The following is a 17,760-nucleotide window of genomic DNA, read 5'->3' on the forward strand; positions in this document are numbered from 1 at the left end:
GGGTTTGAACAGATAAATCATCAGTCTTGAAACCTGTGGCATCATCTCTGCTCTCCATCACTTCTCCACCCATGCACACCCCTAACACCCCTACTGCACACACAAACCTCTCCCCCCCACCAGGTGCTCCAACGCACACTGACCCTCTGAAGCTACTGGGTAACCACGTCAGAATCTACACTATAAATACAGGATTAGACACGATAAATACAGAACACAGAATGTGCCTATATTTCAGAATCTAAAAGCCGGGTGACAGTAATTTTTCCAGGACTAGCCTTTTCCCCCCAGATTCTGTCTGATTCCCTTGCCTCTTTCTTTCTTTTTTCCCCTCCCCCATGGCCTATTGTCTCATGCTTATCCCAGAACTGATCCTTCCTACCATCTTGGCCGTTCTCGGACACAGACTTTGTGACGACCCAAGTTTCTGCTTTTGTTGGCCAGGAAAGATCAGTGGTCACATGAAACAGCACAAATGTGATTTTCTTTGTTTGGAGAGGGGAGTGTCATCTCTGCTACATAATCCCAATTACGCACAATTAGCTGACTCAGGGCAACTCTGGCCACTCATTGACCAGGCAGATGGTCACCCGGGCTATGATTTTGTCATCCCAGAACCTAGAAATCAGTTTAATTGGGGCACAGAAAACTAAGAAACCGCCTCCTATTTCCATTTGGCCTAATACCTACAGATAATCCTCTGATCATCTTAAGAGCCAATCTAAAAAGTAATCTGTTGGGTAGTTTTTAGATTTCAAACAATTATTTTTTTAAATTAAATTGTTTTCACTTTCAGTTTGTACCTGAGGAATGAGACCAAAAGAAAAATACTGCAGAACAAAATTTTCCACATTGTAGACCTCAGAAATGTCTAAGAAAAATTAGCCCTGATGATTAAATTTTAAAACTTCAGAGGATGAAATTTAGGGAAAATGAAAAAAATCACCCAGTCCTGAACATATTAAACTAACTCAAACAGAATGACTCAATCATCCTTCGAGTCAGGATTTGCCATAATTTGGTCATGGTTTATGGAACCAATAGTGAGAAAGTCAAAATGATTTCTTTCTCTGTAAATTTTTGGGGTTTTGTTTATAAACACAGAGATTCTATCATAAAATATATGTTTTTTTTATTTCAAACCAAGCACGCAAGACATTAGGAGTTCCTCCAAAATGGCAAGGAATTTATTCTTGTTTACTGTGTTTATGATCTACAGGATGTCCATAAAGTCTGGAAACATAGGCAAATATAAATAATGTGGTCAAGAATATCTTCAGTCTTAAAAACAACTAATATATATATTTCCACCCTTTACAGCCATCTTTTATTATCACTGTCATGTGGACAGTACAAATGAAAATCTAGTTTACATTGCTTATGCGATGCAAATACGTACACAGGTTGAGAGTAAATAGATCTTCCTCGAAATAATAATAACCCATTTGTGTCAACTTTTTGGAGGGCAGATCAACATTTAAATGAATACCAATGAAGATACTTTTGGAAAGTGAAGAATCTTTCTGAGAAGGGAGTTTACTGGTTTTTGAAGTACAGGTTTGCCTAGGTTGGATTTCCTTAAAAAGCAAGACACACAATGAAGTTGGAACTGTGGCAGAGGATGGAGATGAGGATGGGCATTCGTGTCCCTTGGGCTGTTAGGTAGCAGGCTTTACGGGCTTTACACGGTTTATCTCAATGGAATCTTCTTCCATCTCTGCCACCTGAATCAGGACACATCTTTAGGCACATAAGCCTAATGCAGTGAAGATCCCTGTTTTACTAGGTTCCTAGACATGAATGCAGCATGCATTCATGGCAGGAAGACATAGAAAATGGAAAAAAAACGTGCAGTTCTGGGTTCTACTCCCAACCCTTCCAAATAACTAGCTGTGTGACCTTGGTCGCATCATTTACCCTTCGTAGGTCTGTTTCCTTTAATGTCAGGCAAAATTATTCTAGGGCTAAAAATGCTAGAATTGCAGTACTATCAACCCCACTGGTAAGGAAGCTCCCTTTGTCTTAATAAAGAATACAACTCACAGATCCCATCGTCCATAGGTGAGGAAAAAAGTGTCACCCACAAGCTGGACTGTCTGGTCCACTGGGAGCCCCAGCTGCATGGACTGGCACTACTTGAAAGGAACCTTAGGTGCCAATTCCAATACTCTTATTTGGAATTAAAAAGTCAGTCAGAACTGGGGTGTGATAACTTACGTCGTAGCTATGTGTAAAACTGTCTTATGCCCTGCTTAGATTAATTCTTTTTTTTTTTTTTTTTTTTTTTTGCGGTACGTGGGCCTCTCACTGTTGTGGCCTCTCCCGTTGCGGAGCACAGGCTCCGGACGCGCAGGCTCAGCGGCCATGGCTCACGGGCCCAGCCGCTCCGCGGCATGTGGGATCCTCCCGGACCGGGGCACGAACCCGCGTCCCCTGCATCGGCAGGCGGACTCTCAACCACTGCGCCACCAGGGAAGCCCTTAGATTAATTCTTGAGGGCAACGCTGCTATCATATTCACGGGGCATCACCGTGGTATCTGGCAGGCAGAGAGATACTGCCTAAGTATTTGTTCAATCAAAGACAAAATTGATTGAAATAATAAATCAAGATCCAACCTCTTGGCTTTTACTTGACTTGGAGTCACTATTTGGAGGCATTCTGCGGTAGGAAGTATGTTTGTACATATTTTGAAGGTTATTCCTTTCAACCTACTGTTCTTACCACCTGCATCCATTCCAGTCCCAAGGATTTGAATCTTGGATTCAGTTAAATACGAACAAATCACATTTGCCACACTGCCTAAGTTTATGGCAGTCTCCGGTTTGTATGCCTCTGTGTGTGTATCTGTGTGTGTGTGTGTGTGTGTGTGTGTGTGTGTTCTGTGCTGCCACCTGCATGTTTGGGTGCATTTGGGTCTGCAGATCTGTATCTCTTGCCAGTGAGGAGTGGGCCTGCCTTTCTACATCCCTGCAACTCTTGAGAGCATTGGCTATATCATTTGCAGCAGCTGAATCAATATTTTAATGGAAAATTACAAAGAAAATGAGTATTTGGAAACCAAAGGTTGCCGACCGAGGGCAGAAAGATAAAAAAAGACTGCACATCACCTAGAAGAGAGAGACCTAGGAATTGACTTCCCATCCATCTCTTGTATTCCTGTACTTATTTTATAGCCAACATATTCTCTTTCAGCCCCTGATTGCTTATTTTAAATTGTTTTCCATTTCCGATCCTCTATCTTCCCTGTCCCCCCCCCCCACCCGCCCCTTCTCTCAGGCCTCCCAAATGATACAGTCTGTGCCATTAGCGATGTAGCCGATGAGAGCCCAGAGATGCTTCTTGTCTTCAGCCAACCCTGGGGAGAGCGGATGAGGAGAAGGGAGATGTCTTCCTCCTGGAAGATGACCTGACGGCAAGCGAGGTCCCACTGACCCCTCACCGCAGGTCTGAGGCTCTGCAGAGGAGCCACATAAAATACTGCAGAAGGTAAGGCTGCCAACAAGTGCAGCACACAGAAGGGATCTAGGTCAGAGGCACGAATCGATCTCAAGGCGTGAATCACTGACCTCCGCCCACGCACACCCCGCTCTAAATTGAGTCCCTGTTAACTAAAGATCGCATTTCCATTGTTACGGCTTAGAAAGCGATTCCTGATTCCAGTTTTTTACATCTTACCCAGCATCTGTTTGGGAAGCCTTTCTATTTCATCTTTTAAACATCCAAAACACAATTCCAAACATTTCCAAGGTAAACTTGTCTTCCATTCACCATAAACCCCAGAAAGAATGCGGGTAGAAGAGAAAGGCTCAGCAAGCATTCCTCTGTTCTGCATTGAACCGAAGGTATCTGGATCATCCTCGGGGACGTATCATAACAAATTGTATCTCTAACAATCGTCTCTGCGAAGGTCGGATAAAGTCCCAAAGATCAAAATCTGGGATAAAGGGGAGGTGCACATTCTCAACAGGAGGGAAGGGGGATGGTTGGGATAACTTTACTACACAGGGAATTCCCCCACGAGTTCACATATTGCAAAAGGTGTGAAGGAGGAAAACCTCCATTCAAGGAAAGGTGCAGAGAAAAGGATCCCAAATATCTGAATTTAACTAAATGCTCATCAAACCCCCCTTGGGAATTTAGAAACTCTATTTCTATATCGGCTGAATCACTTCTCTGACTTAGAAAGTGTGTTCTACTGAACCCCACTAACAGCCTGGGACTGTACCTTCCCCAGCCTCCAGGTCTATGTGACAATATGGACCCCAATGGGGATGAACTACTGGATTGTTAAGTTCATCCTTAGAACTTAATTAAAAAATATACAATAGCTGGTTTCACATTCTTCTGTCATTTACGATTTTCTAATGAAATCAAAATTTTGGAAGTAAAGTAACAGTTATTCCAGATTCTAGTACCTGGAGTTCTAATTACTCTAAAGCAGAATTCCAGGACAAAGTCCTATACTTTAATGGTAGAACGCTAATTTGAATTTTATGTGGATGTTGAATATTAACCCTGACACTGTCCTGGACAGCAAGTTTCTCAACCTCAGCACTATGGACCTTCTGGCCAGATAATTCTTGGTTGTGGGGACTGTTCTTGCTGTAGGATGTTTAGCAGCAGCCCTGGCCTCTACCCACTAGGTGCCAATAGCCACCTCCCAACCCCGTTGTAACAAACAAAAATGTCTCCTGGGGGCAAAATCGCCCCCAGTTGAGAACCGCTGCTACTCTCACCAAGGGGAAAATTCATTTATTAGACCTTTTTATTCCACTTCAAAGAGAGCACAGAGTTAGAGTGCTTTTCTGGGAAATGGAGTAAAAAAGAAAATAAATTATGTATTTCCACCCATTTAATGGAATGTTGAACAACCATTAAAATACATTTTAAAAGATACTTTATAAGCATGAGAATATGCTCACCTTACAATGTTAATAAAAGAGCAGAACATGAGAGTATATTGCCATGTACGTATTCTATAAGATACATGCATTTTTAAATATTGAAAATATTCTAAAGGGAAAACACCTTAAAATAATGAAAACCATGATTGTCTATGAGTGTTAGGATAATGCAGTATATCTTTTCTTATTTAAATTTTTCTGTTTTCCCAAACTGTCTACCATGAACATGTATTTTTATAAGTTTAAAGCAGACACAGAAAAAGGACGAGGAGTCTTGCATTATAAAGCAGGTTCATGGTATATGAACAAAATGCAGCAAACACACTGCCATCGTCTATTCCTAGTTTAATCTTCTTCCACACCCTGAAGGAAGCATAGCAATTCCTTTCCTACTCATCAGATCCCTTTTCTCATTAATCCTTCACATCTGCTTCACTCTGCAGCCTTAAGTTTCTAAGGCCAGAATTCATGACATTGCTTATTTTGGTTTATACCTTGCTTCTCAACCTGGATATACTCATTCATTCCATATCCCAGCACTGTGCTGGGTCCTGAGAATTCAATGGGAACAAGGTAGGTAGAGTTCCTGCTTTCTTGGAAGATGGACAGTAAATCAATAAACATATACATGAACAAGGTAATCCAGCTAGTTAAAAGAGCTGTGATGGTAATAAAACACGGTGATGTGTCAATGAGAATATGGAGAAAGCACTCTTTTAGACTGGGTGGTCCTGGAAGGCTTCTCGGAGGAAGTGACATTTGAGCTGAGAGTTAATGAACAAAAGGAGAGGGTCTTGGGGAAATGGGGAAGATCTAGGGGCTGTTTTTCAGGCATGCATTTCTATGTCCAAACATACAGAACAAGCATGGAACATTCAAAGAAGAGAAGAAAGGCCCCTGAGGTTGGAGTTTCGCAAGCAAGGGGAAGAGTAGCTGGACTCTGGGCTGGAAAGTTAGCAGGCCCCTGAGTAGACAGCCTTGGTCCAGCCAGGCTTAGGTCTAGGGGCACAGGGAGGTGGCAACTGTGAATCAGGATCTTTGGGGCCAGAGCCCTGGAATCTGCAATTTAAAACAAACTTTCAAGGTGATTTTGATGCACTGGAAAATTTGAGAACCATCGTTCTAGTGTATACACTTCTCTCAAAAAGTGTGGGAGTGCTTTGACAGAGGTGTTTAGTGAACTAATTCAGAGTTTTGCTACTCAGAGTGTGGCCCATGAATCAGCATCTCCAGCATCATCTGAGAGCTAATCACGAATGAAGATTCTCAGGCCCCTTCTCCAGATCTACTGAATCAGAATCTGCATTTCAACCACATTTCAAGTGATTTACAGGGAGGTTTGAGAAGCACCGACTTAAATCAGTACATTACATATTATAGTAAATCTTCTATAGAGAAGCAAATGGAGACTGTGATTTTTAGTGATAAAAGATTAGATAGCAACAAAATACCTGATTATACTATCATTTTTCTCTGGTATTAGGGAGGCCCAGGAAAAAAAACAAGTAAAAATCTGTTCTCAGTTGTGCCAGTGTTAAACCTCCTTAGACTGAACTGTAGTGTCTGAACTGAAGCCTTGAAATCTGAACTTGTGGGCTTAAAAAGATGCACTTGACTGAGTAATAGACACTGAACTTTATTTTATCGTTTAGATTTATTTTAAAGGGAGGGAAAGTTCTTATTAGAGCAACTAAGCATAAACATTTACTGTTTTACTAGTATTTTATATTTTAAAAATACATAAGACAAAGAAATAGGAACTATTATTCGTATTTCTATTGTACTATTGTATCAGTAGAGACTTCTATCGTTAACCCTTAACAATCATCAGTCTTATTCATGGTCCCTCTTCCTCTTACCCAGCATGCTTTGTAATACTTTACTGACCTCATTGCACTTTGTGTGCATCTATACATTCTTCCTTTACTCTGCAAAATCTCTGTCTCGTTTCTCATTAACACGGAGTTTTAATTTTTATTTATTTATTTATTTATTTATTTATTTAGCGGTACGCGGGCCTCTCACTGTTGTGGCCTCTCCCGTTGCGGAGCACAGGCTCCGGACGCGCAGGCTCAGCGGCCATGGCTCACGGGCCCAGCCGCTCCGCGGCATGTGAGATCTTCCCGGATCGGGGCAAGAACCCGCGTCCCCTGCATCGGCAGGCAGACTCTCAAGCACTGCGCCACCAGGGAAGCCCGAGTTTTAATTTTTTTTAATGCAACAGCTTTCACTAATTCCAGGACGGGTCTTGCTACTTTTTCTTCAGTGGTCAGGAAACGACCACGTTTACAGGAGCCCTGTGTTTACTCTGGCTCTCTCTAATCAAGGGATTTTTCTTTCAGCAGACCACAGCTCCTAACTTTATCTCTTTGTCCTTTGAAGCCCAAAGCTATTATTTCTAGCAACCGTCACTAATTCAAGTAAACACTCCGTTTTCTCCCAAAGTGCTACATTCTGTTAAAGAAAACTAGAATTAGGAAGGTCTCAATTTCTACCGGCTCTCTATTTTATGAAAGGATATTGCAACAAGGCTTGAGAACAGAAGCAAAGTGTGTCTTCTCCATACTCACCAGCTGGCTCCCTCCTCCCACGGTGTTGATGGTTGACCCCACCTACCGAAGGGTGTTTCACACATTTACCCCAAAATACAAATAAGGATTCATAGGTGAGGAGTGCTATCCTTCTTAACTTTCTTTATTCGGAGGCAGCGGCTGCCTCTATTGTTTTCGTGCCTGCATCAGTCATAAAGATGTTTCTTCTGGAAGAGATCTGATCTTTGCCCCTAACCCCGCTGGAGGTAACTAGGACAGGAAGGAGAGCAGGGCACCTCACCTGGAACAGCGATGGGGGCTGTTTTACTCAGGTGTCTGGGTGCAGTCTGTGGCTGTCTTGGTTAAACTCTTGTGGAGAGGGCTGTTCCCAGATCTAGAGCTTCTATAGCAGGAGGGCTGGCCTGTCCTCCAGACTTCCAGTAGCAGAAGACCTGGGAAATGTGGTCAACTCTCTTAGTACGCCGTACGTGGCCTATGGCGGTTTGGGCTGCTTCTCATCTCATTGGCTGTGACGTTGCTCCGTTCTCTAATGATGCCGAATATAAATATCCTACAGCGTCAGTGTTGTTATCAGTACTATTAACGGTGCTATTAGTAGTCGGTAGTACAACAGCTGTTAGAGAAGTAGCAACCTGAGGCCACACAAGCCATTCCTCCAGCCATTTCACACGAGTGCAAGCAACCTGAGGGCAGATAGCCATTCTGCACTGTTCACTGATGTGTCCCAGGACCAAGAACAGTGCCCGGAGGGGAGCAGGTGCTCCCTAAATGTTTGCTGAATTAATGAATAAATGAACTCCACCTAGCAAGCCAGCGTGTTCCCAGGGTCTCAGACGACTTCTAGACTCCCTATCCCTTTTGGAGCTACACGTCACCATCCTGTGTATAGATTTCTAGCGCACTTCACTGCACTGTGGGCTCCACCACTACGCAAGCACCAGAGGGTGACTCTGGCGCTCCCTAAACTGCCTGGTACTTAGGGGTGCTTCACAGTCTAATAAGCTTTTAATAACCATCTAGATCCGGGGAAGCTAACCTTTTTTAGTCTTTGTTATGGCTGGGTCTGAAATGAACCTTCCAAACTCAGAAGCAGGAGAACGTTTTGGCCAGAGGGCGATTACAACTCCTAAAATAGGGAGTGTTTCATTAGAAAGAGCATTGGGCTAGCAGAGAGACACGCTGGATTTAAACAGTTCTCCGCCACTTACCATACAACCCTCTGGAAAGGTCATATTCAATTTTCCCTAGACCTTGGTTTCCTCATCTGTTTAAAGGGAATGGTGTTACCATCTGCTCTGTCCTGTAGGGTGAAGGGAAACAGTGAATGTGAAAGTGCTTTGTAAAACATGAAGCCTCCAGCGTGCAAAGGATGATCAGGGAAACTTCCTTTCCCCAACCTCAGGCCCAGTTTAAAGCCATCGTGTTCTTTCCCTTTCGGTATCTAGCATCTCCAGCAGAGACATCTGTAGGAAATCCAGGGTCCTGTCTGAACTCAAAGATCTGCTTCCTGGTGGGGGCCTTCTCCTGAGATGTCCTCGTGCTGTGGGTTACCTTCTTCTCTTGACCTTGAAGGCATCTGCATCCTGTCCTTCTACCCCAACCTTCTCTGCTGAATCAGTCTGTAGTTGCATCCACCCCTAATGTAAGGTGGTCCTGCCTTGTGTCCTTCCTTTCCTCCCTTGCAAAATGAGCTGATTGGACCTCATCTGGGGAGAAAAGTCAAATCCGTACAGAGGCCAGCAGGCTGGCAGATGAGTGAGGTGATCTAAATGGGAATGGAAGAAAAGTGGAGAATGGGTTTGCTCCCTCTAAAGGGGACAGTGGCACCTTAGTGCCACCCAATTGTTGAAATGTGGGAAGGCGAGAACACTACATCATCTGACACTCAAAAAAATCTGGAAATTTGAACTTTTATATGAGCCCTCCTGACCTTCATATGTTGGCAGTGTTTTCAAATTTGTTAAATATGCCTTGGGAGCCAGATAAAACACGTATGCAGGCCAAACCTAGCCTCTGAGTCTCCATTTTGTGGCCCGAGGTCTCCGAGCCTCCTTTCAGCTCTAAGAGCCGTGGCTTTTCTGGGCTGTGAAAGCTGCTCGAAAATACCCCAAGCAACTTCTACCCTTTCCTCTCCTCTCAGGTCCTCTTTGTGTCTCACCTTGAGCTACTGTGACAGCCTCCCTCCGACCCTCTGTATCTATCTACTCATGGGACCTTATTTGGAAGTCGAGTGTTTGCAAATATAATTAAGATGAGGTCATTAGGGTGGACCCTAATTCAATATGAATAGTGTCCTTATAAGAAGGCGAGAAGAGATACAGAAACAGACAAGCCCAGAGGGAAGATGATGTGAAGACAGACGAGGAAAACACCATGTGACGACAGAGGCAGAGACTGGAGTGAGGTGTCTACAAGCCAAGGATTGCCAGCAACATCAAAAACTAAGAGAAAGGCATGGAACAGTTTCTCCCCTAGAGCCTTCAGAGGGAACATGGCTCTGCCGACACCCTGACTGCCTTCTATCCTCCAAAACTGTGGGAAGCTTAAGTTTCTGTCATTGTATTTGTTATAGCAGGCCTAGGAACTAATACGCTGGCCAATCAGTGGGTGGGCACCAAGAGAGGAAGGAAGATCGGCCACCATCATCGTCCCTCCCTCATAGCACATCCGGACCATGAAAACCTGACCCTCCTCGCAGATTTCCTAAGTTTCCTAAAATGTTAACTACTTCCCTAAATGTTTCCTCGATTTTCCAGGAATTTTCAAATCTAGCTTCGTGTGCAAAGAAACATGTGAATCTCATTGATCCTCTTCACAGGGAAACAAAAATATACCAGCCGCTCACGCCTGCAAACTATTTCTCCACTGTGATAATTCAGATGCAACATTTCCGTGCTCTGTGAAACATTGCGAGACCTGCAGTCTGTGAAAAGCATAGGAGAAAGAGTTGACTTGTTTCCCCGTGAGAGAGGGCAAGAGATGGGGAATAAGGCCCCACACACTGCTAGGTGGAGGCACTGTTCCCTCTGTGGAAAAGATATCAAAATAATTTGATCTCGAAATATTAACAAGGTCTTTATAGGGTAGATAATGCTTGTCACATCCATAAAGTATCCAGTGCTTGCTGAAGGAAGGTACTCGGGTTAGTGTGTGGATTCACAATCTGTGTGCATCCCTGCTACTTCTGTCAACACTGCATGGTGAGGTCGAACAACCCTGGTCAGGAGGGTTCTCCCGTCAGAAGGAGGCGAGAGAGCAGATCACTTCCTGTGAATCCCAGAGGATTCTACTTCTCAAGAGACCTATGAGTAGGGAAAGGGGAAGGTGCAGAGATTTAACTTATTTATTGTAGAATTCTGGGCCTGGGGTTGAGTTAGGGAGAGACTGGTAGTACTCAATCTTCTTGGGAAGATTTCTGACGGGACAAAAGGAGAGCAGAATGGTTAAGAGCTGAGCATGTGTGCTCTGGAGCTGGGTTGTTTGGGTTTAAATTCTGGCCAGATGCTGTGTCCTTAGACATTTCACTTAACCTCTCTGTACCTTAGTTTCCTTATCCATAAAATGGGTGCAATGACAGTACCTACCTCATGCAGTTGTTGCAGGGATTAAGTGCGTTAATTCAAGTAAACCCTCTGAAACATCATCCGACACTTTCTGATTGCTGAATACATCTTATTGAAACGGTTGACTGTGGCCCCAGTGGTGCTAAGTAAGGAACCACCCACAAGTTCAACGGCTTAAAACAATGCCTATCTATTCCCCTAGATCTGTGGGAAGGCTCTGCTCAGTTGCATTCACTCAGGTGCTGGCTGGGGCTTGGCTGATCTTGGTGGGGCCTGGCAAGGGATTGCTCTGCTCCACGTGGCTTTTATTCTTTTCCCAGGATGGGTGGGCATGTTCTTTTCATGGTGATGGCAGAGGCACAAGGGTACAAGCAAAAACATGCAGGCATCTTGGGGCCCAGGCTAGGTGCTGGCACACCACTGAGTCAAGTCACATGGCCAGACCCAAAGAGGCAGGGAAATACACCCTGCCCTGGGGAGCAGCAGTGCATGTCACATGGCAAAGGCTATGGATAAGAGAGGGCTGAAGAACCAAGCATGGGAACTACCATAGTAACTCTTTTTATTATAATTTACATAAGAAGTATTAGACTGAGAATCCAGGTGGAGAGATTATATCCTGATCTTCAACTGACCAGCTGACCTTGGGCAAATCACTCCTCCACCCCGAATGAGAAGGTGCAATTTATTTAGTTATCTAAATAACTCAGGCTCCGGCTCTCACACTAACTTCTCTACAGCCAAAGAAGTTCCTTCCTGGCCACTCTTAACTCTGAAGCTTTAGGTAAATGTGTGTGTGTGTGTGTGTGTGTGTGTGTGTGTGTGTGTGTGCACACGTGCACACATGTTAGATAGAATCTGATCTTTGTTTAAGTCTGCAGAAAACCTCCCTATTTGGGCAGCATTCCTAAAAGAACTCTTCTAGAAATGATTACTCAGGATGATGTACTATTAGGCTATGGTAAGCTCCCTAGTTAGCACAGTGACTAAGGATGCTTAGAAATGGCAGGATTTGGGAGGGATGTTATCTTAGTTACTCCAGAGCTGGGGCCCAATTAGCAAGGGGGAAGGGTTCTTAAAGGGACAGTGTGGCTTTTTGCAAAAATTAAGTTTTCCTACTCTGTTTTTGTTTTCTTTTTTGCACTCATGTGTGTTTAAGGAGAACCCCCTTTATGGCAAAATGCTTTTAAAATCCTCCACGTGGAAGCAGCCCAGGAGAGGGGAACACAGGCTCTTCAGTACCAAGAGCCCAGCCGAGCCCAGCCGCTGGCCTCTCTACTTGCAGAGTCAGCGACTAGGAAACTCTGCATCAATGGAGGTCTGAGTACAAAGAAAACTGGGCAACTGGTCTACCTGTGCTTTCATCAGTACTCTTCTCACTCCCAAACCTGGCCCCCCAGCCCCCTCTCCAAGGCCTCTGGTTCTGTGATTCCAGATGAGAAAAAGAGGGGAGAACCAAGCTTTTGCCAGTGGTTTCAGACTTTTTGATGGCAACCCTCGCTAAGAAGTACATTGATCATTGCAGCCTGGTACACACACATACGTGGCTGAAACAGAGCTTCATAAGGCACTACTAACCCTTTAATACAGAGTGTGATATACACTGATTTTCTTATTCTATTACCCTTAAAAAATACTGCTTGGCATAACCCGCTAGACTGATTTCATAATGCACAAATATTAGGGACCCAACCCATAGTTTGAAAAACTCTGGGCCAGTTCCAAGGTGTGTGTCGATAGTTAGAGGGGTGGAGAAACAAAACTCTTTAAGACCCACAGACCTCACACTTGTCTAAAACAAGAGGCGGTTGGTTAGAAGAAAACTAAGAAAGGGTGCAGCTACTGAAGCAGCAGGAGGTGTCTGTATTATTTTGATTTGGGGCACATCACCGAATGGGTGTGAACTGTAAGGATTTCTCCTGCATGGGACTAGACAGACTATTGGAGAGAATGGAATCCAGTGTTTCCTATTCCTTCTAAAATAAATATACTTACATTTTTAAAAGGGAGTAACTCAAGTGAAGTGATCAAACAGGTAATAGTATAAGCGACTCTGATAACGTGAAATTGTGAACATGGTTAAGATTCTGATGGAAGCTGCTGGGAAATATTGATGGATATTGAAACTTTCAGGGTACACGTGGGGAAACTGGTCCACGGGTCAGAAAAGTTATGCCCCAGAGTTGGCTATTGAGCAAGTCATAGCTCCAGGTTTCCCGGGGTCCAACTGTTCCTTCTCTGCGTTCTGGGTCTCAGTTTTGCTATCTTGTAAATGACAGTGGCCCTGCCTGTCTCACAGGACTGGTGTGAGATGAAACGGGTGGAAACACCCCAAATTCTAAATACCGAAGCAGCTCTGCAGGCTGCTTATCATTGCCCTTCCCATCGCTTCCATCAGGAGAGGAGCCTGCCTGCCGTGCTGGCATCTTTATCCATGTTTACAGGTGACTGACTGGGCCTCCTACTGAATGTGGCTGTGATTACAAGAAGCTGATGTAACCCCTGGCCTCTCTGCCTCGTGTCCACACAGACCATGCTGGGTCAGGATTCAGCTGGACCGGGTCCCATCCTGGGTCTTACAAGGAGGGACCGACTTGTGTGGCCTCCAACACCATGCCACGTGTCTTCAAAGCCCTCTACGGCACGTAAGGAAAAAGCGGATCCTGGAACTGCCCTTGCAGAGGTGAGTGGCCAAAGGTCCCCCCACAGAAGATGGCCTGTTCCTGGTGGTGTGGATAAAGGCCTGTCACATCCCCCGCCCCCGTCGTCCTGGCTTTAGGGAGGATCTGAGCCAAGATGACTGGAGGTCCCTGAGTCTTTGTTAAACTTGAGCTCAGATGGATGTAGAAACACAAGACGAGCCAAATCATATGTTTAAACAGTTAAGAGGAAACCAGGCTCAGCAAGGAACTGCAACCCTGGATTTAGCCTGGGTGAATTTTCCTTCTCTGGGATTTCCTGTCCCTTTTTTGGATGTTTCTATCTATCAAATGTTCAGTGGCAGTTGGTTTAGGCCATCAACTCTGCAGTGAAAGAAAGCCTTACACAGTACTTGGGTTTAGCTGCTAAAATATCTACGGCTGACAAATGCACCCAAAGCTAGGCTTACATGACACAAGCTCCAGGCCTCCATCGATCTGCCCTTAGTGGAAAGAGACACCAAGCCTGAAGACCGGGCTTAAAGAAACATCCCTAACAATAAAGGCCGGCATGCAGCCCCAGCTGCCTCGGGGCAGGGACAGTGGGACTGGTGGGGGTAGGTCCTTAAGGAATGCAGAGTAAGTGAACCCAAAACTCTGTCTCCTGCAACGTTCTTAGACTGCAGTTAAAATTTAACAATTTTTTTTATGTAAATCATCTGGTATGCTCAATTGCATGGGGTCGGGGGGCTGGGGGCGGTTGGCCAAGGAGGGAACAATGGGCTGGGATTAGATAATTTACTTAGTGCTAAAATTCCAGGAAGTTTGTGTTGATCTGGGCCTGGATCTTGTTACTTTTTAGCTCAAATCTAAATCTTTATCTTCCTAGTATACTTGAGAGGACATTTTTTTACTTAGTCATTTTTACAGTTGTAATTTTTTCCCCCTTTCATCAAATAGAGCTGGTTAGATTAGCAGCTCTTAGCACGGAGATGAAAATATTGGTAGAGCCCATTGGGCCCTGTTTTGTTTATTCTAACGGAGCAGGCTTTGATCTAAACATATTTCCTGGGGTCTGGACGAGATGACCTAATTCCTGTCTTATCCGTCTCCACTTTCTGTGAATCTCAGATTGCGTTGGACTGTGGAGCCCTTTGAAATTCACTTTACATTTTTTTCCCACTTTGTTACCCGCCCCTGACATTTGTTTCATTTGGGGTAGCAGTGTGTATGTAACTCCTAGTAAAAGACTCCGATGCTTTATTTTTCTAACAGGACTGCTAAGTTTTAACAGAGTGGGAGCTTTTTTTTTTTTTCTTAAGTCCTCTCGTTCTTGACATTCGCAACACGCCAAAAACAATAAGCAAATAATCTACTGCTAGAAATTTATGTCAACTGCAAATCATTTAGGATCTTCTATATGACACTTTTTTCCTAATTAAAAAAAAAAAAAAAACCCACTGTCTCCCACCTCCATAAACATCAGTTGAATAAACCCGGGCCAGGATTGAGATGCAAGGACCCAAACTCCAAGTGAGCCTGGAGCCAGCTGGTATCTCCAATTGGTCTGCAGGAACCTGTCCCCTTCCTTACTCTGTGGACCCCATCGCCCTCCACAGCCACTGGCCTGAGGGGCTTTGGGTAGCTTGGGTCTGTCACTGGTCTCCCTTTTTCCTCCCTAGGTCCCTGTCAATCACCAAACTGCTCTTCCAAGTCTGTTTTCCAGAAAGAGGGAAGCCCCTGTGTGTGTGTGTGTATGGAGACGGGGGGATGAGGCTGGGGGTGAGGGGCAGCGAAGATGAAGGCGGAGACAAGAAAAAACACAAAAGAATGTAGGGAAGGAAAGACGGGAAGAGAAGGGACAAGAAGAAGGTGAAAGGATAACAGCAACACAGCTGAGCGAGAAAAAGAAAAATCATACTGAAAAATGCGGGAACCCCCCCCCCCGCAGGTCGCTAACGTTTGTAAATTTTGAGGGATGGGAACAAGAGGGCTGGTTACATTATTCGCTGTACTTTTCTGCTTTCTTTTTACAAGTCATATTTTTAAAAATGTCACCAAAATGAATATTTTTAGTTTAGAAATGTTGTGAATTTTGGCTGTCATCATTCCGGGCAGCAACAACCCAGGAAATTTGGTTCTCGGCGATTCCAAGACACACGTCAAGGTTCAGAAGGGGGAAAAGAAAGGCGAAAAAGTGAGGCGAGGCGAGGCTTGGCGGGAGGGGGTGGGGCGGTGCTCACATCTGCCTTAAAATAAACCCTGTTGCTTTATAAATATAAATCCATTTCTCTTCCGCCGGGCTGAACCGAAAGGCTGAGTGTATTTCTCACACTGAGAGAGGAAGCAGGCTGGGGGCGATTTCTTGTTTTGGAAATGAATGGAAAGGGGAATGGGCAGGTAATGATCAATAGATTAGAAAGACAGTCGATCGATGGATGGATAGGCAGGGACCAAAGCGGAGAGGCAAGGGAGGTGAGAGAGACCCAGACGGAGACCCCGAGGCTCCGACCTTCTCCTAAGGGCTTCGGTCGCCTCGGAAAGTCTGTCCAAACGAAAAGGCGCGTTTGTTCCCCTTAACTCATCAGAAAACGCTAGAAGGGAGGAGGTTGGTGGTGAGAGGGAAAAGAAAAAATCGCCCGCTCCCTGCCCCGCCCGCCTGCCTGGCTGGCGGAAATGGACGCGCAGCCGGGGTGGCTGAGGGCCGTGACCCCCGCACCCGCCGCGGGTGGGAGCCCCGGGATGGGGGCGGGGGTGGGGACCGCGCCGCGGCCAAGGGAGGGAGGGGGCCGGGCGAGCTGGGTCCCTCCGCTGGGCGTGTGCTCGCGAACTGGCGTCGGGGCTCGGCCGACGGGGCCCCTTTGGAGAAGCGAGCGCTGGGCGAGGGAGTCGGGGAGCGGGGGTGCGGAGGGGCGTGTGCGAGACCGTCCCTCTCGGTGGCCCGCAGCCCTCGGATGCCCCGCGGGTCCCCAGGGAGAAGCGCCCCGAGCCTAGAACCACGAAGGCCCGGCACACCGTCGTCGTCGTCGTGCCCAGCCCTGGGAAGGGGTTGGACGACTCCTTCGCAGCGAAAACGTCCCCACTCCGGCCCGCGTATAACAAGAGCTGCCAGAAATCCACCTTCTCGCCTTGTCCTCACCCTTGAACAGAGGGGTCTCTCTGGGGGCGGCGTGGCTGAGGCTGGAGAGGTGCAATCGAGGAACCTCGCTAACGTGCTGAAACGTCTGGGTGATTCTGTGCAGGGCGCACAGCCCAGTCGCTGCCCTCTCAAGGTTTGGGGGCGCCCGTGTCCCCATAAGGTCCCGGCCTGGGGTCAGCGCCCACCTTTCGGCACGCCCCGCCTGGGCCCCCAGACCACCCAGCCTGGGGAGGCGCGCCCTGAGCGGCCATGGAGTGGCCTACACCCCGATGGAAACTCTACTGGAAGGTGGCCCCGACGCTTCTCCCTTACCTGGGCGCAGGGCCACCGGCTGCCGGCGGTTCACCGCCTCTCTGGAAGAAAAATTTCGCCGACCCCTCTAGACACCAACTTTCACCCCGTCCGTTTGCTGACCCCAAAATAGTGCTCTGGAGGAAAACATGTTTCCCCTAGAACAAAAGGGAGAGAGGAGGAATCAGATTGAATTCTGATGATGCAATATTCAACTCGACAGCACTTATCCTTTGCAATGGACTTTTTCTTTCAAATATGCGTGTGTGTTTAAATGCCTAAAACCAAGTTGACCTCTTGGGTTGAGGCCCAGTTTCAGAGTCAGATTATATAACCCCCGCTGCCCCGGGAATTCTCCAGCAATGCTTCTCTCAGCCGCCTGGAAAACGACTGAATCAAGGGAAGTGAAAATGGAACAGTTGAAATGAAGCCGAGGTCTCCATGGGCACAATATCTTGCTTAAGGAAACTTACCTGGCCGGATGGAACCTCCTATACCAACTTTTAATTTCATATCATTTTTTCCTTTTGCTTGGGGCAGGGGGGTTGTAAGAGGAGTGGCCAACAAGCAACTGATATTGGGAGACTATCTAGATCCTCCAAATTAAAAAAAGAAAGGAAAAAAGAAAAAGAAAACACATGCCCATGCAAACCTGTTTCTGTTATGCCTT

At 45.9% G+C, this 17,760-nt stretch overlaps 1 protein-coding gene across 1 annotated transcript in view; it reads right to left on the bottom strand.

The window, feature by feature from the left end:
* Window positions 1-16,236: 16,236 nt before the first annotated feature.
* The window catches only part of SALL1 (spalt like transcription factor 1), a 16,060-nt gene continuing 14,536 nt past the window's right edge, over window positions 16,237-17,760 (bottom strand). The window contains exons 4-6 of the mRNA XM_060288295.1: window positions 17,112-17,152; window positions 16,380-16,698; window positions 16,237-16,254 (exon numbers count right to left, since the gene is read on the bottom strand). Coding sequence (XP_060144278.1) covers window positions 16,237-16,254; window positions 16,380-16,698; window positions 17,112-17,152 — 378 coding nt within the window. The remainder of the gene's footprint in view (window positions 16,255-16,379; window positions 16,699-17,111; window positions 17,153-17,760) is intronic.

The sequence above is a fragment of the Globicephala melas genome, chromosome 19 (genome assembly GCF_963455315.2).
Source record: "Globicephala melas chromosome 19, mGloMel1.2, whole genome shotgun sequence".
In the NCBI taxonomy this organism is placed as follows: domain Eukaryota; kingdom Metazoa; phylum Chordata; class Mammalia; order Artiodactyla; family Delphinidae; genus Globicephala; species Globicephala melas.